A 25,332-nucleotide genomic window follows, 5' to 3' on the forward strand; every position below is an offset into this window, starting at 1 on the left:
AAGCTCACAGCTGCGCACCCCAAACCGCATGGCCAACGTGCTCGGTCGCACCGAGTATAACAGCCTGCCTGAATACTGGTGGGAAGTAGCTGGGTAGTTAGATAACTTTCTTCTTTAGCATACCGTTCCTCTGGTTCATAAATTTTCTGATACTACTGGTGCGTAACAAACTGGTTCATCATAGCATTCGAGCTATTCAATCCCTACTCTGAGGCACTGATTGAAATGAGCAGTGTGCATATTTAGCGGAATAATGGCAGAGGAGTGTTCACGGCTGTCTGCGGTCAAATCATTCCAGCAATGAAACTTTGGACTGTTAGATCGGCACCCTAGTACTGTGAGAAGATGTGCAATTTTTGTTTTTTTGTTTGATCGAGTATTTTATATGATAACATTGCTTTTAATCGCTACAATCCTATCAATATTTTTGTAATGGCCTAAGTTGACTTCAGTTGGGAAAACCACAAAGACAGTCTTTTTGAGAATCCCGTAGTGAAGCACGGGTACATCAGCTAGTAATAATAATAAAAAGGAAAAAAATAAAATAAAAATTCTTAACCCTGGAAGGTGTATGTGTCACCTTTTAAATGCAAGAACATGAGCCAGTTTATTTACTAACATGTAAAAGTACCCTTTTCCTGGGCAAGATTCCATCAGTTCCAAAACTTACAGTCTCTAGCCATCGAATGTAGTATCCTAATAGGAGTTCTTATGGTGTTGTTCAGCATATTGATTGGACCTTGTAACTTATCAACTTAAAACCTTGGTTCATGTTTCTTTTACAGGACTTACCACGTTTAAGAACAGCAACTCTGTTGTTGAGCTGGTGATGCTGTTGTGTTCTCAAGAATGGCAGAATTCACTTCAGAAGCATGCAGGACTTGCATTTATAGAACTGATCAATGAAGGACGGTATGTATTTATGTACACTTATTCTGTATGTTCAGTTAAGAATAATTATTATGCATCACATTATTGTTTTATTTATGGTAACATTAATTATTCTTCCATTTTATTGCATTGGTCTCATCAGAAGAATACAACCGATAGCATGTAACAGATAATTAGGACCTACAATACATTCTAATATTGGGACCAGTTACCTTTCTGCTGTAATAAAAATTTATGAGGTTGGGAAGGTCAGAATTTTGTATTCCTTCTCTCATTGTTACAAAGGATTCTTTGGTAAGATTAACATTAACGATAGGGTGAAAAAAAAAAAAAAAAAAAAAGAAAACAGGAAGTTATAATTATTTCTGTAATGATTCATTATGGGATTAATTTGTACTGGTCATACAATCAGAATGTTATTTTCTACAACTTTTCTTAATTAACATTTTTCAATAGGATGAATATTAATGGAGATATCTGAGAATTAATTTTCAGACCCCTAAACTACTACAGATTTCACCTAGCGCAACTCAATTATAGCCTAGATTATAGTGTCTTCTCTCCTGACCTCAAATACAGATTTTTTGCTTTCTAGTGCTATGCATATATACGTACGTACATACATACATACATACATACATACATACATACATACATACATACATACATACATACATACATACTGTCCCCTTCTCCAGGGTCGCTCAGTCGGCGGAGCGAGAGTCCCAAAAGGGTGGACTGTTCGCAGGGCCGATTTGCTATTAACGGGACCGACCTTCAGAAAATTTCTATTTACAGGGCCATTGGTGACTGGATAGGAGGCATAATGTGAAATAAAAATCAGAACAAAATAACCACTTCATTTATTAAAATATAAAAACAAAACTCAGTCTGGACAAAGCACCAAAAGAAAAAAAAAAATTGTTTTAACATCTCTTCAACATAATTCAACTGCTTGATCTTCTCATTTACAAATAACTATAAGTCCTTGACATGCTTTGTCGCTTCATGGGATTTAGTAATATCTCCAATGAACTCCAACCGAAGCAGTTCTCTGTAACATTGATTGATCGTGCAATTAGTAATACCATCGTACTAACATCAATGAAACAATGCCACATTAAACATGAAAATAACTATTTCTCATTACTGTTTTAATCTTCACAAATTCTCATTAAATAATTTTTACTTTAACACATCTGCGACAAATTTTCTATTTAAATTGTATTGGCATACTTGGAGAAAATTCTCTTAAGAATTTACTTTGACATATTTGAAATATTTTACAATTTGAGAAATTTTATACAATTTTGAGAGATTCCTTTGAGAAATTCTTTGAAAAATTCTTTGAAAAATTCTTTGGCGCATTTCTCCCCTCTCGCAGACTTCGCTCGATTGTATTCCTTTGCAAATTATATCAACAATTTCTATCTGACTAGTATTCTATGGATGGATAGAGCATCACGTAACACCACGCATAATCAACAACAACAACATCGTTGACCAATAAATCACATAAAATATAAAAAAGAATAAACATTCCTGAAAAGACATGAATAATATTCACGAATAACTCAATCACAACAGCTGTTTATAGGCAGATTTATCATACAGCTGAAATTATCATATTTTATTATTATCATCATTTATTATTATATTCTCCTCTCAAATTTTATTGAAGACCCTTATAGCATGAATCGATCATAATCAGAATTCACTAAGACTGTTGTTACAAGACGACATAGGATGACTAAATTGATCTCAAAGAAATAATTACCACCACCATCATCAGAAGGATGCGTCTGTGAGCCCCTGGAAAGGCTAATAATAAGCAAGTCGTACGTTATACAATATCGGTTGTTGAGCGAAGGAATTTTATTGAAGACCCTTATAGCATGAATCGATCATAATCAGAATTCACTAAGACTGTTGTTACAAGACGACATAGGATGACTAAATTGATCTCAAAGAAATAATTATCACCACCATCATCAGAAGGATGCGTCTGTGAGCCCCAGGAAAGGCTAATAATAAGCAAGTCGTACGTTATACAATATCGGTTGTTGAGCGAAGGAATGAACTATTATTAGTCCCTAAATATTATCTAATCACTATAAATCACTATCATTCACCATAATCATTATGACTGATATGCGCCCTAATGGTCCCATATAGTCAATTTCATCGTAAAATCTACCATCATAACACCGTACATTTTTATTCTCAACAACCAGTCAAATACCCAACTTTCATTATTATTATAAGGAATTATTTTTATTCCTCCTATTATGGCTCCTAGAAACGTCTTCTCGATGAGCTGCTCCTAGTACACGTCAATGCCCATCCCTTCTGATATCAATTATATCACATAAACTAATAGTTCATTAAGACTTCGATTTACTGGTATTTACTCTGATATTTAATTTTATCCTCTTCGTCGTGATTATTATAACCATATTTTAATATTATTATTATTATTATTATTATTATTATTATTATTATTATTATTATTATTATTATTATTATTATTATTATTATTATTATTATTATTATTATTATTATTTTTTTTTTTTTTTTTAGGTCTTAATCTCCCATAATTCCTTTTGAGGATCGTAATTGTACATGACATCATGTAACTCATTGACAACTGGGATTACTTATCTTCGAATCAAAAATACAAACATTGTTCTAAGGAAATGCAAAGATTGAAAATGTAGAAACCATAAATTAAAGAATACATGAATACTCCACCATCACCATTAAAATACAACATTTCCAAATGAAACTACACTACTCTAAGCAAGAATACAATCTACTATTCATCTACCGAAAGAGAAGAAATTTTACAATGGTACTTAAGGTTCCGATGGAAGTCCTTGGCGTCGGGATGCAACTATGGGCGTCAGCGTCCTTTTCTTGCTCTACGGAGGCTCAGATGTACAAGGTCATTGCACTGGCATGATCACTTTGGCTTAACCCATGATGACTATGGCTATGAACAGCAGCGTTGTATCACTCCCACAACGTTCCAGAAAATTCCAGGATTTTCCTCGCGTTCGTTGCATGCTGTCGGTTCCTCTTCACAATGGTAGCTGAAACTAAAATTTTGTATAAGAAAAGTGGTTCCACACTAGTTGTATTCTATTAAATTATTTATGACACTTAACTGGCACAATGATGTACGATCAGGTTCAGTTGTACCCCAAGCTTCAAATTCCGGGCACATTAACAAGATTACAGTGAGTCTTGAAACTGACAGAACATTATTACTAGTATTTTGACCTTCTATAGGCCAGGTTTCCTTTCGAATATTCGCTTTATATAGCTCAATTCCCTTACAATATCCAAAGAGATACTCCATGAATTTCCACTGCAACACTTGGCTTAAGTGAGCGCACAAACTGTCTGTGGTTTCTCAAGTTCCACCCGGTGAATCGTGCGGCTATAACACTTCGCTCTACACCGAAGTAGGCTGAAGAAAAGTTGAATTAGCACTCAAATTACATAGTGGCTGTGCCATACAAGAAATAGGCAGAAAGTAACAATATCTGCGAACGTTCATCTTCTTGCTAGATGGTTGAAATTATACGATGTTCCTCCTGAAGACTGTCTTACTTAACTTCTCCTCAGAGACTCTTCCGTTCGATTCTGTCGTAAAAACTATACTGTTCTCTTCAGATTTTTCTTAGAGACTTCTCCTCGAATTCTTTCTAGAATAATCTCAAGACCTTCCAGCACCTTCCTCGATGTTCATTGGCTGTCGCCCTCCTTGTGACGTAATTCGTCCTTCACACCGGCAAGCAGATGTATCCAGAGTATCCTTCCCTTCTCGGCGGTCGGCTCGCTAAGTGACGTAATGCGTGACGTGGCGGCCTTCACCAGTCTGGTGACATAACACGTCCGCCTGCAGCGGCACGGCACGGTAACAGCTGATGTATGCTTGCTTGTAACCCAATGTTCCATAACAAAAATTACTCCAGCTTCCCCAAATTCAATCATGCACCATTTAGACGGGTACAATACATACACACATACATTAAAGAAATTTAAAATTTTCATACCTTCCTATTCTGGACATGATTAACACACAAATACCATATTTTCTGTAATTCTGACCAAATTTTCACAAAACTCTCATTTTATTTATATACATTTATCCTAACTGCTAGACTTCAAACTGTGAATGATCATACCACAGGATGTATTATTTTTGCATTTGTATTGACTCTTGAAGTCCATCATTTGTGAGATGTAAGCGAGGATTATTTTCTTAATGAAAATCCACAGCCTGTTTCCAGTCATTTGACTGGGTCAGGAGTGGAATGAATGAAGCCCCCATCTAGCGGCGAGGATAGGAATTGTGCCGGCTGCCGAAGCCTGTCGCACTCCACTGGGGCAATGATTGATGACTGACAGATGAAATGGAATGATATTGGCGAGTGTTGCTGGAATGAAAAATCACAGGGAAAAACCGGAGTACCCAGAGAAAAACCTGTCCTTCCTCTGCTTTGTCCAGCTCAAATATCACATGGAGTAACCAGGATTTGAACCACGGAACCCAGTGGTGGGAGACTGGTGTGCTGCCACCTGAGCCATGGAGGCTTCTATTTTCTTAATACTATAACAAAAATTAGAGTGTGTATTTCGTGCAACTAAATAACCAGGGCAAACTCTGCTTGTTCTGGCATTGCTTTCATAAATGAACTCTCTCCTTATAGGCCTGGGTGCGTTATAGCTGTGTGACATCATCACTGGCTTCTCACCAAGGTCACGCCCGCCTGGTGGCCATGACCATTATGGTGACAAGTCTCTATGGTCTGAGACCGTGATTAGCTGATTCAAGTCTTGTTGGTGGAAAAAAAATGTCACCATCAGAATGTTGGCCAGCATGGTAGGAGAGGTGGTGGTATACAATTCATAATCACTAGATTGCATGTCAAAAGCCTGTATTAAATTCCAAACCTCTCCACAGTATTCATACAAAATGAGGAGATATGACACTGTTGACTGATTTGTCCACTGGATGGCCATGTTAATCCTTAAGAAGACCCTTTGTGTTATTCAACAGGAGTAGGCTATGTGCCGATTCTGGGTTTCAGCCTCTCCTTACCTCGTCATCAAATGCAGGTTGGCCATGGGCGTTAAATAGAAAGACCTGCACCAGGCGAGCTGAACATGCCTTCAGAAACTCCAGGTGCTAAAAGCCATACGATAAATAAATATAACCAAAAAGGTGACAATTCAAATCCCGGCCAATACATCTGTGATTTTTGTAATGAAAAATCACGTTCCTACAGTTCACATTCCACGTAAAGTCCCATGGCTGTGTTCAAGATATCAACTGTTGTGTAAAATTACATACTTGCTTGTGCTGCTTCAAGAGCTATTTCCTTTCAGTCCCCCTTCCCTCAACCACCTCATTCCTACTTCCAGCTTCATCAATGAAGTAGCCATTTACTTTCCTTATGGGAGCCTTTTCTGGGAGATAAACTCAGGAAAAATGGGAGAAAAGATGAAAAGATAAAGTTCTTATAGGTGACATAAGATGAGGGACACTTTGGAATATTGAGCCTAATTGATTCCTTTTCTCCTTTTGTGTCCTATGTTTTTGAGGAACAGTGATGGAATAGGAGAGAGACCATCTCTGAAGAGGTGGAGTATACCGTTGTATCTATCCTCTGTTATTTCCTTTTCTTGTTCTGAAGTGTCGCTGTATGGGTTCTGTACCTCCTTCCTAGTTTTCTGTTTTTCATTACACAATAAATATAAACTTGGTGTTCACTTGCAGTTGTGTAGGCTACAGTATGTGTAACGCCTTACTTGCAATCTACTGGAATCTATTGGAACGTATCTTTCATTCACAATGTTTTCTTCATATACAACCACTGTAAATTGTGGATTGTGGTTTTCGTATTTTTGTGGCTTTTTCTGCTGTACTCTTGTTGCAATCTTTGACTTTGTCATTGTTTTCTTATTAAATTTTGCAACTGGTGCTAGAATTTTTTATCTTGTTTTTGGCAGGCTACTGTCGCATGCAATGAAGGACCACATCGTAAGAGTAGCAAACGAAGCAGAGTTTATTCTCAATAGGATGAGAGCTGATGACGTCCTAAAGCATGCAGATTTTGAGGTAAGATATATTCAGGTCTGTTTTAACACGGGCTGTGGGGAGGGATACTGCAGAAGATGATTCACTCCAGGTTCAACCCCAAGTGATTCATTTGTCTAACTGAGATTTGTGGGTTTATTTTAATAATATATTAGAACAAGAAACCGAAACGTGCTAGCAATAGCTGGCGTTCTCATATAAGTTTATAACATGAGAGATTACCTGGGATCAGTTGTAATGAAGCAATATCATTGATCACAGTGAATTGTGCAACATCATTAAATACACCTTTCATTTCCTTAAGTAACTCTAATATCATTAGTTAATTTGTTTTGTTGGTGGCATTTCTTAATGTAAAAATATTATAGTGTGATTTATATGTATGCATTGCTTTTGTAGTCCCAGTGTGCACAAACTCTTCTGGATCGCCGAGAAGAGGAACGAATGTGTGACCACCTTATCACAGCTGCAAGAAGAAGGGACAATGTGATAGCTAGCCGCTTGCTGGAGAAGGTCCGTAACATCATGTCCAATAAGCATGGTGCTTGGGGTTATACGGACCCTCTCTCTGCCAAGTAAGTTCTTCTTCTTCTTCTTCTCTTTATTGTTGTTGTTGTTGTTGTTGTTATTATTATTATTATTATTATTATTATTATTATTATTATTATTATTATTATTATTATTATTATTATTATTATTATTATGGATGTTGTTGTTGTTGTTCATTGTAATAATATACAACCTAGTAATACGAAATAAACTTGTAACATTCCTTATCAGGAAATGAGGGGCCCATTTTCAATTATTGCCGGGGGGAGTGGGGGAGCTTCTTAGCGCCGCTACTGGCTGTTGCCCAGGTGGTGGATTCCATATTATTTGTTTACCTTGTCCTTTAAATGATTTCAAAGAAGTTGAAAATTTATTGAATACTGTATCTGCCGCAATTTGATCTTTTGAATTCCGCCTTTATCTTCAATCTTTCCTACCTTTAAAAACTTCACTCAAGTTGGTCTACTAAAATTAAATCCGAAGTCTTTCCTGTCCAAACTTTGGAACTTTTTTAACACTACTCATATGATCACCAAGAACAAATTGTGCTACTTTCTTTTGGATCTTTTCCGGTTCTTGTATCAAGTCATATTATATGTATGGTCCTATACACTTGAACCATACTCTAACTGGGGGTCTTACCAAAAACTTATATGCCCTCACCTTTACATAAACCCCTAAATACTCTCAGAATTATATGAAGAGATCTGAAACTTTTATTTAAATCCTCGTTAATGTGATTACCCCAAAGAAGATCTTTCCTTATATGAACACCTAGGTAATTAGAGTGATCCCAATGATGTACTTCTACTCTAACATCATACATAATTAAAACATAGAGGACTTTCTCTTGAAAAAAACATACAAGTTGACTTTCCATCTGTCTGCCATCATACCAGTGTCGGTTGTCCATTTGATCAACAAGGTCTTTTTGCAGCCACTCACAATCCTCTTAACTTACTACTCTATACAGTATAACATTATCTGCAAAGAAACTTAACTGTGATGCCAGTTTTGCTTTTTTTTTTTTGCTATGTGCTTTACATTGCACCGACATGGGAAGGAAGCAGCTGTGGCCTTGATTAAGGTGTGAAAATGGGAAACCACGGAAAACCATCTTCAGGACTGCCGACAGTGGGATTCAAACCCACTATCTCCCGGATGCAAGCTCACAGCTGCATGACTCGAACCGCACGGCCAACTCGCCCGGTAGATATAACAGTTCTTTAATCATATAATTTACATTACAAGAAGAAAACATAAGACCAGGCGAGTTGGCTGTATGGTTAGGGGCGCGCGGCTGTGAGCTTGCATCCGGGATGGCAACCCTGAAGATGGTCTTCTGCTGTTTCCCATTTTCACACCAGGCGAATGTTGGGCTGTACCTTAATTAAGTCCATGGCCGCTTCCTTCTACCTCCTAGGCTTTTGCTATCCCATCATCACTATAAGACCTATCTGTGTTGGTGTGACGTAAAGCCACTAGCAAAAAAAAAAAAACCTAGGAAACATAAGAATCCAATACCTAATCATTACAGAGTCAGATAATGTTTCACCTGCTCTAATTCTCTTGAGTTCTACAGTACTTTCCCATGATCTAGCCAATTAAAATCCTTGGTGAGTTAATAGCAGTATAGCCAATTTGACCTCCTGAATCTACAATAATTATATGCTATTTCTTGCTGGAATTCTACAAGTTGAGCCTCACTGAAATAACCTTTCCTAAACCGAACTGCATGGAGATTGACAATGGAACAGTTTTATTATCACATATCATTGCTGTTACTCCAAAAGCTCACATTTCCAGTAACCATCGAAATCAAATGTGTATGGAACCTCATGATACAATAAATATAGATTTTTTGTACTAATGGTAAAAAACCAAACAATGCATGTAGTAATGTGCATATTTCTATTAATACAAAACCTCAAAAATTCAAAATTTGGACATGAGTTCAGATATGTAGTTAGTTACAAAGCATCATAACTCCAAATGATCTGAGAGTGGATTATTGCTTATACCTCATATATCCATATTCTGTTATATAATTTTCAATTTTTAATTATTGCATCACAATAGAGTTTTCTATGTGCATGAAAATATCATCAATTTTTTATTTTCTGATTCTTATCAAAATGTACATTCTATCAACATTTTTATTCTTCCAAAATATGTAGATTTCTGGAGATACAATGTTTTTAGATTATTTATTCAAGACTCTACTACTGAAACATCAACACTAATGTAGTTACTATGATACTTGGGCATTGTGTAAAACAATATGGTATCTTTTTAAATAGTATATTTCATTTGTGATGGATGCATATTGATCACCTTATCCATGTTTAACAGAATGAGTGAGTTTTGGAAGCTAGACTCGTGGGAAGATGATGCGAGAAGAAGAAAGAGGTTCGTGCACAATCCACTGGGATCTAGCCATCCTGAAGCTACTCTAAAAGCTGCTTTGGAGCATGGAGCCCCCGAGGATGCAATTCTGCAGGTAGGACATCCTTTAAACATGTACACTTCCTGATTCTAGTATGGAAGAGTCATTATCCATCTTTATACCATATTGTTCTAAGAAGTGACATAGTTGCTTGACTCACACAGACAAATAAAATGCACCCCTAGAAGATTTTTCTTTTTGCAACAGTATGTCATTTTTTGCTTGAAAAATATTTGCAAAGTACAATGTGATGGATGGTGTGGTGACAAGCATTGCAAAGAGGTTCATCATGCGGGGAAAGCCAAGGATATCGATCTCACTCTGGCAACGCCAACAGACTGCAGCAACATTATATGTGATTTTGAGGGCATCCTTCCATTCAGAGCGAGAGAGTCCATTGCGGTGCCAGATTCAGTAATTAACTGAAGTGTAGTCTTTATAAATAATAACACCTCTTCCCTTATGAGCTGGTTTACACCATGTTTGATATTCAATTTCATGGAAGGTCAGACCTGACTTTACGAGCATCCATAAATAATTGTCCCTAGTATTTAAATTGTCATCTTACTCATTTAAATTGATGCAGACAGATGTCACTATCCTCATCCTAATTGTATGGATTTTCAGATTTTATTAAACTGCTAACTTGTAATCTAAAAGAAATACAGCTAAGACCACAATTGGTGACTAAGAACACACTATTGTGAAAAACAAAATGGTCGGTTAGTGTGGAAGGAGGTAGCAATAAAAATAGGGGATAAGGACATACTTGAAAACACTAAGGGCTAAGCAAAACTTCCATATTTCCTTACACTGCTGTCTTCACATAAATGAGCTCTCTCCTCATCAATTGCAGTTTGACATCCATGTCCTCTCAGTCCTCCTCTGGATAAGTGCTGAAGTCCATGCATGGAATCTGTGAAGTGGCAGTGAGAAAACAAGCTGTCTGCTTGGCAGATCCAATGGGTAGTCAACACAAAAGGAATAGAGGGGGATTTGAGAGAGAGTGAGAGAGAGAGAAATGCATTTATTTCTGCTTCCCCATTTGGAGGTTGCCAAAAAGGAAAATCTTAAATGAAAATTTGATTAATAACTACAACGGTCTTTGAAGGCAGTTGCTGGGCAGTGACCGGATTACTATGAATCTACTTGACAGTACACAAGAACCTTGTTTATCCAGATTAAGTGGGACCGGAACTGATCTGGATAATCGAAAATCTGGATAATCCGGAAAACTAAAAAATAAATATAGTATATGTTATATAATATATTAACACAAGTTGTACAGTAATATCTTTTTTCAAGTGTACAAAAAATTATAAGAACACTTTTGTTACATTGACGACTCTTTTTTATGCACTAAAATAATGTGTGTGTGGTTTCAGTCTGGGATTCTAAATATGCCATCAGTTTGTCCAGCTGCATTGTTGTATCTCCATGAGTCATTGTTTTTTCTGATGGAGCACCAGTTTCATTTTCAAAATCACCATCACTCTCGTCATTACCTGCCGAGGAACAAGAGGCAATAATTTATTCATCTATCATTATGCTGCAGCTTGAATTACAGTCATTTTTCAACCAGTTATTTATGTCGTTCACATCTACGTCCGAGCATCTGGGAATATGTGCAGATGTGTCAAGGAACTCAGAAGAGTCCACGCTTTCCCATTCTCAATTCCAGGTGAATGCCGGGACGGTACCATTGATAGACCATGGCTGACTTACTTCCAATTCCTGTCCTTAATTATCCTTGGTGGAAAAGACATTCAAGAAGAATCAACCCCGTAAAAGAAATACTGTACAAGTAAAAATAAATTTTTACTATTTTCGATCTGGATAAACCAGAGATCTGGATTAATGAGGGCTGGATAAACGAGGTTTTGTGTACTCTCTGTCAGCCAATTCCAGCAACTGATTAAATATTTTTGCAATATAGAAATGTTTGATAAATGATAGCTATCCTCTAAAGCTTTTTTTAAGTCCTGTTTTAAATTTCTCGACTTCTTGACGTGAAATTGAACTCATATCTTCAGTCATGCAGTCCTCCATGAACTTCATATACTATACCCATTAAACTTTATACTATATATCCAATATTTAAGAATATTTTCAGGGTATTAGGCCTGCTACAAAGTTGCTGCCACTTGACTAAATAGTCTAGAACACTTTTTACAAGAAAATTATGTTGTTGTAGGCCCGTGAAGAATTCCATGCACACCTTGCAGCATCTCGATCCCAGCAGCAACAAATGCAGTCCAACGATCTGATGGACGACAGTGAACTTCTGGCTGATGATCGTGACTTGGATGTTGATCTAACTGGTATGTTACCATGCTTTCATAACTTGTACATCTTTCGTGTATCCTTAAGGTTCTGGCAGTATACACTATTTTATTTTCTATGGGAAAGTCTTGTAATTCTTGAGTAAGTCATCTTCAAGTCATTTCTAAGGTTTTTTTAAAAAGCATTTATGGAACAAATTATGTTCAAAAATACTCTAGATTATATCTTCACGATCTGTGCCTTCTTTTGGTATTAAACTGTTTTGGAGCTGGGATGAATTGGAAAATCAAGTCAAAATACAAAATAATTTATTATCTGCTGAATAAAAGAGGGTTTTGTTTTTTGTGATGAGACATTTTTGAAAGTGCCCTGTAATAATAAGATGAATGTTCAAATACTCATTCCTCTGTGCTGATATTTCCCATTTTGTTGACTCTCCTTAGAATTTTATCACCATAGAGGTTTTCTGTAATGATCAATGTTCAAAATTATACCAAGCCTATTGCAAATCAAATTGTAGCTTGTAATGCCACATTAGAAATCAGTTTCAAAATCAATTAGCTCATGCAAAGCTATGCTTCTGCATCTACCACGTGACTTAGCTATGCCATTTTTGTCACATAGCTGTCAGCTTGCATTCGGGAGGTAGTGGATTTGAGCCCCACTGTCAGGAGCCCTGAAGACCAAGCAAATGCTGAAGCTGTACCTTAATTAAGGCCATGCTCACTTCCTTCCCAGTCGAGCCTTTTCCTGTCTCGTCATTGCCATTGGATCTGTCTGTGTTGTGGTGATTAATACAAATAGCAACAACAGCAAGGAAAGCTTTGCTTTCTCAAATAGTATTGAGATTTGCATGTGCTTTTTCTGTCTTTCCTTTGTAATATTGTGCATATTTTTGACCATGTTGCTACAAAATACTGTATCAAATCTCAAACACTTAAATACAATTAAATAGTAAATCTTGGATGTAAACATGCTTTAATTATGAATTCTGATCATCTTCATTCTTGATTTTCTTGTTTTTCATCTTGTTTTTCTTCTTGTTCCCAAACACCTTTTCACAAGTCTCTTAAGTGTTGGTATGCATTCTTCCTTACAGGTCCGGTGAATATCAGCACAAAGGCACGTTTAATTGCTCCTGGGATCGTTGCGCCTGGTATGGTCTCCATCACCTCCACCGAGCTTTACTTTGAGGTTGACGAAGACGACCCTGAGTACAAGAAAATCGACACTGAGGTAGGGAACTGCTGTTTCCTTTTTAACTTTGTGATCTGTTTATGTGAATTATTTGTGACTTCCAAATATTCTAGCTTGAAGGCATGATCCTGGGGAGAGTTTCTGTAAGTTAGGTGGTAACAACTTCAATTCATTGCCTGTCCACACTTTGGTTATCCTGTGTTGTTCTGAGTTTGTATGGCTGTGGACCAGTGATGTAACTATAATACTAAATGTAGATGCCTCTAGAATCTAAGCCTTTTACGCAGCTTGAGAAGTTGGAGTAATCAGATGACGTATAGTCACACAGTTGTTCTATTTGACCCAATGCATCTAGCCCAGGGGAATAACGAGGGATTGAAATTCTGTTGTAACGTTATTCAACAATGTCAAGTTTAAGCAACATACACCATCTAATAAATGGATTAGGGAACACAAGGGCTTCACGTGCAGTGAATGTGTCAGCCGTATGCTCTGTACCAGCCTGATGCTGTCACAGGGAGAAAGAAACACTTGCGCATGTCTTACGATCCTGTCCGCGTGGTAAACTGCTGTGCCATACTCGCCATCATGCCATCAGATGCCTGATGCCCATCAACTCTTGTACATTTGGCTACATAATCAACCTGTCTATCTTGTTGGAGCCAAATGAAGACCAACCTGAAGAAATTGACCTTGGAAATAAGACGAATCTATGAAACCACGTACCGTACTACAAGGTCAAATATAAGCTTGAATCCATAAGCATCACTGGCGTCATGATCGGTGCTTGTGGGACTATTCCCCTTCTACTCTTGGACTTCTTGAAAAGATTTGGATTAATTACTGACCTTCTCCACTCAGTTGTAACAGCCGAATTAAAGGGGTCAATGGCCATCTTCAGAAACTATACCTATAGAACTTAACAGCCACCCAGAAGATACCCGGTTTTCATATAAATATTAAAAAGAAACTCTTGCAAAATAATATCCATTTGTTATGATACTCTTTGTCCTTGTGGCAACCTGCAAATTTTGTAGGAAGATATCTAATACACTATAGAGCGTTCCAACCTTAAATTGCAGTACAGCAGTAATGGGATAATTCCGTCTCTTTCCTTCTCCCATGTTTTGCGGGTAGCGCTGTCCTACTCTAACGCAGCGGGTTTGCCTAATATCCGTAAATCACAATGTTATCGATTAAAATGGGTGAATATCGTGTTATGTACAGAATTTCAAGGCGCATTTGATGCCATTAACAAAAAAAATGTAAAAAAATAATTTAGGGTGAAAATGGTAATATACTGGAAAGTTTCGCCAAATGCAAAATCTTCATTGCATAGAACTTATCATATCATAACTCATATTTTATATTCATTAGTTACCTAATTTTTTCACTGATGGTAAAGAAATATTTCAGCTCGATGTAGGTAAGTTTATTTTAAAATTTAAATGATAACAAAATGCATTATATGCGTTTATTTTTAGTTATGTTCAGGGAATTTTATGTGCAGGCACGAAAAAGTCAGTCGCTGGCCAGTGTCTTTCCTATTGAATTTACATGGGGGGTCAAAGCGAGGCAAATGGTCTTCAGATATGTAAGTTATTTTTAAAACAATCCCGAAGTTATTATCTTGCTTAGTTCTTAATTTGTGACAGGAAGAATATCTCCTTGAATTTTGGTTTCGTGCGTGACTCGGCTGGCTGGCTGGCTGGCTGGCTGGCTGGCTGAAGTACCGGTAGTGATCTCCCAAACATGCGCTTTTAACATTTCCAGACAGTCGCATGCAGTGCAGTGGTCATTTCGTCAGTAGTATGTATAATAGTGATTAAATACATATCAGTGACATATGTACAATTCTTGAGGGAAAGTGTCTTTCGTTTGTGTGGTTCATGAGTTCGTGTTCGTGCATGGAGATCTAATTTCGAAGAAAAAGTGCAGAAGGATCATGGCGTGGTTAAAGCAAAGCAAACGGTCTTCGGATATCGAAGTTATTTTTAAATCATACCTCAAGTCCTTATCTCGTTATCTCTTAATTTATGACAGGGAGAACGTCTCGTTTGTTTACGTTTCACGAGTGACTCGGCTGGCTGAGCTTTTAAATATACTGACAGCCGTGTGCAGTGGTGTTCATTTAATCAGTATTATAAGAGTGATTAAATAAAGATCAGTGATATATAATATTTAATGGCGTGTGGCCTCCGAAGAGGCCGAGTGCAGGTCTTTCGAGTTGACGCCGCATAGGCGACCTGCGCGTCTATAAGAATGGGGCCCTACCTATGATGAATTCTAATGAATTGGAATTAACCAATGAAGGTTAAAATCCCCGACCCGGCCGGGAATCGAACTTGGGGCCCTCTGGACCAAAGGCCAGCACTCTAACCATTTAGCCATGGAGCCGGACAAGATCAGTGATAAATGTATAGTTCTTCAGGACAAGTGGATTGTGTTTGTTGTGTTTATGTAGTGTGTGTAGTTGTCAGTTCGTGCTCGTGCGAGGGGTCCTTAGTTCGAAGAAAAAGTGCAGAAGGATGTACAATGGATCGTCAAATTAAAAAGAAACGTTCCGTAGGTAAACTCAGGGGAAAAGAACGCAATATTATAACGAGTGTCCTGGATTATTTTTAAAGACTATGAATATGAGCAGCACAGTCAGTGAAACAGCTAAAGCTACAGGTTGTTCCGAAAGAACAATCTATGCTATAAGGAAGGAACACACACATGGTCCTTTACGAACTCCCACAAAAAAAAAAGAGCAAAGAAGAGCAGGACGGCAGAGAAATGCAAGGAAAATTAAATATGATGAAATTGTGCGAAGTGGAGTGCGTCGGGTGGTTCACTCTCTTTTATTGCTAACATACCACCGACATTGAACGTGATTTTCAGTCGGATAAATAGAGAATATTCTTTGCTACGATTTTCCAAAACTACATTGTATCGCTTCTTATATGATATAGGCTACCGTTATTTAAGACGGGGTAATAAAGCAGGTTTCACTGAAACCGATGAAATTATTAGTTGGAAGCACAGATATCTCAGGGTGATAAAACGTTTAAGGGCACAAAATAAAGCTATAATTTACACAGATGAATCATGGGTAAATATTGGGCAGACAGTGACAAAAGAATGGAAGGATACGACAATGAAAAGAGCACGGCAGGCCACCATTGAAGGGGTGACTTCGGGACTTAGGCCACCGAAAAGCCGAGGAATGTGATTTGCCTTAGTCCACGCGGGTAATGAACATGGTTTTGTTCCAGATGCTGAACTAACATTTTAATGCCATAAAACATAAGACAATTGGGCAAATTACGTGAACGAATAAAGAAAAATTAAAGAGATTTGTGGAAAGCAGACGAATTACAGGACGATGTCGATGATGAAAAGTTTTTAATACGACTTTCTTCATTGTCCGGATCATCCTGAAATTCGTCTCCCGAACGCGGTTCATCCAAAGCAGGAACATCAGGCCTTGCAGAAATGATAGAAGGTGTACATCCAATGTCTGAGAGCAACGCCAGTGATTAAGGTATGTTGTATTTATTTTACCAACCTACAAATATGAATTTATGAATGAATGAACGTAAAATTGCAAAATTACAAACGAAAAATGTGGAACTGTCACGCCCTGTTTGAGTCACACTCGAGCGTGGTCTTCACTAGTCAATTTCGCACCACGCGCTCCATCTACGCTGTACTGCAATTTAAGGTTGGAACGCTCTATAGAAGAAATGAATAGGTAGGGCTGTGCTTTTAAATTGGCTTAATGACTGGCAATTGAGTACCTGTCGTTGACGAGTTAGTTTCTGTAATTGCAGCAGTAATGCCATCTAGCAGAGATGAGTAACAGCAGAAGAGACATCTCAACTAATCAAGAATATTGAGTCATGTAATGGTACTGTTAAGTTTTAGGTGCTCAGAACAGTGTAGACCATCTCATTTTGTTTTCTTTCGGCTTGGCATTATTGGCACATTCGAAGCTTAGACTTCCAACCTCATCGTTCGTTTAATGATACCATTTTCTACTCATTCTCTGAATGATCATACATACAGCTTTTCTTCTCATTTAAATCATTGTTTTCATTATCTTCCAGATTAACAGGGGTTAACGACCACATGGTTTTATTGCTTATAAAAACAATCACGACAGCAATCACCACCATCGTCAGTTTGTTGTTGTGATGACTGAACAAAATTTTCACTTCGGCAATGCTCATTGTTGACAGATTTAGCAATAAAAACATAAATGTGAAAATATCTCCATTATTGGAGCCCACATGACAAAAATGTATCAGAGATATGGGATTGGAAATAAAAGATTTTGTCCTTTTTGTTATGTACACGGTTAACATAGAACTAGAGAGAGAGAGAGAGAATCCACAAGGGACAGCTGCCCTAGAACAAGGGGTACCGTACGGTAATAGCATCAGATTGTTAGTACAGTATTGTACTGGAGATGTTTGAAGTTTGTGAAGAATGTAAAAATCATGATTATTGGCACCATGAGCGACAAATAAATTTGAGTGATGTTTTTAAAAGTAGGTCATCTCATTTTGTTTTCTTTCGGCTTGGCAATATTGATACATTTGAAGCTTAGACTTTCACCACATTGTTTAATGATACCTTTTTCTATTCATTCTCTGAATGATCGTGCATACAGCTTTTCTTCTCATTTAATTAATTGTCTTCATTATCTTCCGGATTAACAGTGGTTAACGACCACATTGTTTTGCTGCTTATTAAAACAGTAACAACAGCAATCACCACCATCGTCAGTTAGCTTGTTGTTGTGATATGAATATAAAGTTTGAATTCAAGAGGATAAATTGGGCCAAATATTCATTTATGGGAAGAGGAGTTAGGAATTGGAATAATTTACCAAGGGAGATTGTTCAATAAATTTCAAAATTCTTTGCAGTTAATTAGGAAAAGACGAAGTAAACATTAGATAGGGAATCTGCCACCTGAGCGACTGCCCTAAATGTAGATCATTGCTTGTTTGCTCAGTCGGTCGGTTAAATACAGATAAGGTTTGATATTTGTCTGATAAGAGGCATTTGTTGTATCTATCGTTTTGTCATCATCACTTCTAAGGTCGGTGGTGTACAGACAATGCTTGTAGGAATGTTGTACACACGGCAAGAAACCTTAGTTTTCCTACTGACTGCATTTGAATTGTGACATTGCTGCAGAACGGATGGCGACAAGTGAATGTCACCGCTCGTGTTGGAGGGAGTTGAAGTGATGTCCCCAGAGTCTGGAAAAAGGTTCAGTGAAACACAAATGGTTGCTGATCAACAATATGCAAAACAACTCTGTGGAATGATCGATATTTGTTGCTTTCAGTACGGTGTAGGCCCAGTGCTCCTGCCACCTCATTCTGCCAGGATCTTTGGAGGATTACCTGAGATCAGACAGTGGTAAATCAGCTGCATGACAGAAGACTGGTATCAAGAAGGCCTGTACAAAAGCTCCTCAAGAACTGAGCCTTTCGCATCGGGAACAGTGAAAGTGTACGTTCTTTTCTGATAAGGTCACCATAAGCTTGCATCTATATTGGAGAGGAGTATTAGAGTCTGGAGAAGAAACGATTCAGTGAGAGGTGGAACAACCCCTTCATCGTGGAGCACCATCATGTTTTATGGTGTGATATTGTTATGTTGACATGTGCCTGTAATGCCATCCAGGGTATGATGAGTGCTCTGGTACCCAGAGACAACATCCTCCAACCAGCAGTTACAGGATTTGCTGCTACTGTGGGCGAGGCTTTACAGTAGTGGATAATAATGATTGTGCCCTTTGAGGCAGAATAGTCAGTCAGTTCCTCAAGATGGAAGGCATACAGCAAGTGATGTGCCTGGCATATTCTCTGAACACGAAATGTGTGGAACATGCGTGGTGTGAACTGGTAAGAGCAGTTGCCCATTGTCCTAAACCTCCTGCTAACATTCAGCAAGTGACTGAAGTTTCTGTCCAAGAGTGGAATAATCTGCCCCAAAACAAGTTTGTTTCTTTGGTGTTGAGTATGCCTCGTCATGTTAAAGCATGCCTCAAGGCCTGAGTTGGCTATACACGGTATTAATCTGCCACACAGTGAATTATAATTTTGTGTTCAAAATCCCACGTTACAAATTTTGTGCTTTTGTTGTGTTCCTGTTGCTTTTGCATCACTGACAGCATGTTTCTTTTCTTTGTATATACTCCTCATAATGTATAAATTACGTATATACACATAGCAAAATAAAACGTGCTCTAAACGAGAATATGCATGCCTCCCTACTAGGGCAAGGTTACTAGATTTCAGAATTGCCAAAGATTGACACTTTTTCCAGCATATCAATACTTAAGTTTACACTTAAGGGATAGTGATAAAGTTACACACAAGCCACACACCAGGCTAACAGTAAAATCAAAAGCCCTTGTATGAATTAAAAAATAAATGTGAATGAATAAATATGAATGAGAAATCGCTTTCCACTAAAGCCAAACTCCAACAGTTATTCTCCCACCGGGCGAGTTGGCAATGCGGTTAGGGACGCGCAGCTGTGAGCTTGCATCTGGGAGATAGTGGGTTTGAGCCCCACTGTCAGCAGTCCTGAAGATGGTTTCCCGTGGTTTCCCATTTTCACACCAGCAAATGCTGGAGCTGTACCTTAATTAAGGCCATGGCCAGTTCCTTCCAATTCCCAGCCCTTTCCTATCCCATCGTCACCATAAGACCTATGGTGCGATGGAAAGCAACTTGTAAAAAAAAAAAATGTTCTCCCAGAAGCACTCTCTGCAATTGAAGACATGCTCGCAAAAACGGTCTAACCCTCACTTTGCTTGAAAGGAGAAAATTTAAGTTTTGCAAACGGAACACAAAAAAATATACTGCATTAATTTTACCTGGTGTATTGCACATCAAATCAAAGTATACATTCAGGAAAATCTTTTCATAGCAATTTTAAGTTGTTTTATTGCAGACTAGCGATGCAGTAGCTAAATGAACTTAAGGGAAGTTGTATACTCAATGTACATGTGTTAGTTTTGTAACATACCTACCTGACTTTGTGATAAATGGAAGGGAAATACAAATAATTCTGGCAATAAATTATATAATATAGATAAGGAAAGTGTTGTTACAAACAAATAATACATAATATATCAACAAATGCAATAATGAGGTTGGCCTACAGGTACTTAATCCTGTACCTTAACCTAATCATAATCAGGAATATCAAAAAGTGGATCGTCTTCTTCTTCTTGAACGGGACTACATGCGTGGGAAGCAAGATTTCTGTAGTATGCATGATACAGAGGGGATATGTAATCCAACAAGTCTAAAATATCCTTGATTTTGGCTGGAAGTACAGACCTAGGTCTATCGTACTTGCATGGTAGGTGTTCAATACCGAATGATGGTCTACAAGGTACTTTTTTTCTGAGATCTACAGAATCCTAATCTTCAATAGAAGAGTATGAGTACTTGAAAAGTAACCTAAATGGATCGTCTTTACTGATTTTACAACATGTAATCTTGCTTAATAATACCTTTTGCTTTGAATCAGAGACTGTTCTTTTCGTTATCTTATCCAGTAAAGGCAAAGCAGTGATAAACATGTCATGTGTCATCTTTACCACTGCAAACGGCAAATTCATTGTTTCAATCATTGGTTCACCACCACACTACACCACAATGTCAGTGTTAAGCCTGCAATGTTGCGTACACTTGTTTAATTTCTGCTCTATAGGGGTTAGCCCATTTTTGCATTCTGACAAAGGCCCTCAGGTTAAACACTCAAATTTTCACCTACTGTAGTTCCTCTAAATGATCCCTCCTGATATTAGCGTATGTAGGAATAGTTACTATTCATGTTGCTCAATAGATAGCAGCACCTAACTCAATTTCTTTAATTTTGAGGGTTAGACCGTTTTTGCGAGCATGTCTTCAATTGTTGAGACATCATCCTTAACCATCAACATCAAGGATATAGAGAAAATAGAACGGCAGATACTGAAGAAGATATTTGGATCCAGTATTCAAGACAGTATCTGGATGTGTAAAAGCTCAGAAGAACTGTATTCTATGACTGAGCGATTTTCCTCAGTTGCACAGAAGAGGCACATGAAATTTTACAGACATACATCACGAATGGACGATTCTCGACTGACCAAAAATATCTTCATCATAACAGAAGCCGACAAACCAAATTACTCTGGTTGGTAGACACTCAAAGTGACCTTGCAGAAATTAATCTTGACCTCTTGTTCAACTACAGGGACCACATTCAGACAGAAAATAAATTCACATAAGTTCACATTCAAGAACCCAGCAGCCAGGAACTTGAAACTCAAAAATGCTTGGACACAAGCCCATAGTGAAAGGATGAGGAAGTTTTGGCAAGATAAGTAGAACAAGAAGTCCTGTGCTAAATATTGGTTCTATGTGCCCCTTAGAGGGCAAAACACATTATATACACATGATATGAATTACAATCAAGGAAAATTATAATCAACCTACAGTAATTAGTTTGTTCTCCATATATAAAACATTAATATTCATCTGTTCTATTGTCAGTTTAACTTATAGCATATACTTTTGGAGTTTATACATATTTATATACTTGCTATATTTTCAAGAAGTTATCATTTTTCATTCCCAGAATTTAAAACTTGCTTGAACTCTTGATATGACAATTTGTGATTGACTCTTACCAAGATTGTCATCACCAATATTTGAAGGAGTGTCAATTTCACTATCACTTTCAGTTTCAACATTCAACTTTGAAATTAGTATTCCAGCACCCTCCACATGGCAGTAGTCTTTAATTATATGTAAAAAGGTCCTAGTGTATTCTCTTCTATTTGGCACTAGTTGTACAAAACTTCATGCTCAGTAATCAAATTTAATGTGTGTTGTTCCATGTTTCAGCCATGCACAGCAGAGCATAACAGTGTGTTAAAGATTCACCAAACATTATTGAATAAATTAAATTTACACTAAACTATTCATCATTACAAAGAAGTTACAACATTACAGACGATGACAAAGATATTGAAGTGATGTTACTTTTCTAAATGTAGGCCCTTTTGCTTTCCGCTAAAATTTGATGAGGGACAAAGGAATTTTATCTGGAAACTGGGGTGTGTCCTAACTAATTAGGACATCTGACAACCAGTGGCAATGCTTGACCCTCATCAAAGTGTTACCACGGAAGTTTGTAGAAACATGGATAAAAACAATGGATGGGTATTAAAGCTTAAATAAAAGCATGCATTTTTAAACTTACACACATCAGTCCTCTGTGTACATCTGCATACCAGTATATAATTTCGTGTAACACAGCTCTATTCGGCAATTTTTGGCAGAAAAAATTTCTATAACAGAATCAGGGGAACCCGGATTGTTCGTACAGCTTTCCAGGAGGTTCTTCTCAGTTGAAATTAATGACAATTTTGATCATTTTTCTTGTGTTTGCATACTTCTTAAATAACTTTTGTCTATTTCATTGCTGAGAAAGATTGTTCGACAGAGGCGCTATGAGCAGGATACTTAAGATAATGCCACATTTAATCCTGAACATGTTATATATCTATAAAAATCTAGTATGCAGGACTTCTTAATCTCTGTTGATGTATAGATGGCCAACAACTCGGTTTTGAGTACCAGCACGTTGGTCCGGCTGCGTGGTGTAGGGGGCAACGTGTCCGCCTGTCACCCGGTGGCCGCGGGTTTGATTCCCGGCCGGATCAGGGGTTTTTAATTGTAAATGATTAATATCCATGGCCTGGAGACTGGGTGTTTATGTCATCCTTAATGTTCCTTTCCTCACATTCAACGCTTTATACTTACGCCATTTACAAAATACACGCAGGTTCCTCACATATGGTGCAAGTAGGGGCAAAAGATCTTTCTAGGTCGAAGCCCTGAACAAATAGTATTTTAAAACAAAGAACAACCAGCACTTTAAAGTAGCTACCATATGATTTAACCCGAGACTCATAGGGCCGAGCAGGGAAAGAGTCATTGTATGTTTCAAACAAGTCAGAATCCAAAAGAGCTTATTCAGTTTGGAAAAACAGTTGAACCATTGTATCCAAGTACCGTACATTACAATACAGTCTGCAGTATGATTTCTGTTTGTCAATTTCCACATCACCAATTTGCAGCATTTTAACGTCAACTTAATTTTCATTTGATGAAACTTATGCATGTTCATCTGTGCACTGCTTCCAAAACAAATAAAATTTATCAGGTTTGTCATTCAGAAATCTCTTTAATTCATTGACTTTGAGAGCACAATATCTTACATCATCAATTTTAGTTTGTAAAATGTTGAACAAGATTTTTGCCTGGGCCCTAAAAGGCAGCTCTTGATCCACCAGGAAATAAACAGCATTTATTAGACAACTAACTATATACCCATTTTCTTTATTTTTTCAATATGTATGTCCCAATTAATTATGAAGGTAAGGTGTTGCGATTCCTCTATTCTAGTGCTATTGAACTTCAATAAAGTTATTTTGGAATTAATATGGTCTACAGACTGTTCATGTTGTTTCTTTAGTAGGTACATAATAACTAACTCTCTTTGGTGTTCAAACATTTGTATCAATTGACAATAAAAGGCAAGGCCAGCAATACAAGGAACACAATTTCCTTCAGCCACACAGCCATCTATCATTTGTGTACCAGAAATCATTAAAATGAAACACTTTGCCTATTCTTTCTGTTACCATAGCTGATATACTAGGAGTGGGTCTCCCATTGTCTATGATTTGTATCTTGGCAGCAATAGTTCGGCTAGAGAATGAATGTTTGAATATGTCCTCAGTAGCACAGCAGCTTTTGTCCTCCATCATAACTGAATCTCCCTTTAGCAACAATAAAGCTGTTGCAGGCACAAGACACCCTCATAACAATCACCACTGAACACTGCAAGCGATTACTGTTAAGTTAGCTTCTTGACTGGAACAAACACACGAGCCGAGTTTCCAGCATGGTCAACTCTGTGTTGTTTCACCGAGTGCATCAAATGCGCAAGCACGCCCCTCCTGAATTCAAGCTCCTCATGTTTGCCCCTGCGAAACAGCAAACAGAGCGCACTGTCGGCATATCTTAATCATTACATGTTACAAATCTCATGACTGGTCCGTATTGAAATGTACATTAATTCAACAATGATAGAAACGTTTATTGAGATCCACCTATTCAGTACACATTGGGTTCTTAAAAATTAAGATTTACATCTTTCATTCTAATTTAATGGGACATGTTTCCCCCATTGTATGGGCATCATCAGCCGTAATCTCATGCCTAAAAGATAAAAATCAGCATCCTGATTACTCTAGTCAAAGTGTTTCATAAAGAAATTTATGTGTTATAAAAATGAAGAAAACTTGTTATAAGTTCCCAAAATACAATTTACACAATTAAAACATGTTTAAAAATACGTTAAAGAAAAATGAGTAATGTTGGTGCAATCTTACATTGAAATCTTTAAAACATTTTTAAAATAGCCAAACTGTCCTTATTTATAGAAACAATATGAAAGTCTATGGCTAAAATTATGGCCTTGAGGTACAAAATCAAAATGAATGGAATCTGGTTAAAGGCAACCCAAATTTGAAGTCGTAGAATGGTAACAATGATCTTTAAGTGACTTAATCATTTTCAAAGGACATTAAATATTTTTGTAGAAAGTTTATAGTAGGCCTATTATCATAGAGTATACAGCTGTATTGTTATCAGACCCGTATTTATGAGGTGAGTCCACAGTCTTCTTTTATTTTTTTTTTGTTGAAAAAATTGTAAAAGGTTCACGGCTGAGTGTTGCCGTGTGTGTCTTTACTAGCTGATATGTCTTCCACTGTAATT

At 37.4% G+C, this 25,332-nt stretch overlaps 1 protein-coding gene across 1 annotated transcript in view; it reads left to right on the plus strand.

Annotated features, from left to right (window-relative positions):
- rg (rugose) overlaps positions 1-14,081 on the plus strand; it is a 313,364-nt gene extending 299,283 nt beyond the window's left edge. The window contains exons 32-38 of the mRNA XM_068226793.1: positions 786-912; positions 6,913-7,021; positions 7,400-7,575; positions 9,902-10,049; positions 12,190-12,316; positions 13,378-13,514; positions 13,977-14,081. Coding sequence (XP_068082894.1) covers positions 786-912; positions 6,913-7,021; positions 7,400-7,575; positions 9,902-10,049; positions 12,190-12,316; positions 13,378-13,514; positions 13,977-14,081 — 929 coding nt within the window. The remainder of the gene's footprint in view (positions 1-785; positions 913-6,912; positions 7,022-7,399; positions 7,576-9,901; positions 10,050-12,189; positions 12,317-13,377; positions 13,515-13,976) is intronic.
- Positions 14,082-25,332: the final 11,251 nt, after the last annotated feature.

This window comes from Anabrus simplex, chromosome 3, assembly GCF_040414725.1.
Source record: "Anabrus simplex isolate iqAnaSimp1 chromosome 3, ASM4041472v1, whole genome shotgun sequence".
NCBI classification, from domain to species: domain Eukaryota; kingdom Metazoa; phylum Arthropoda; class Insecta; order Orthoptera; family Tettigoniidae; genus Anabrus; species Anabrus simplex.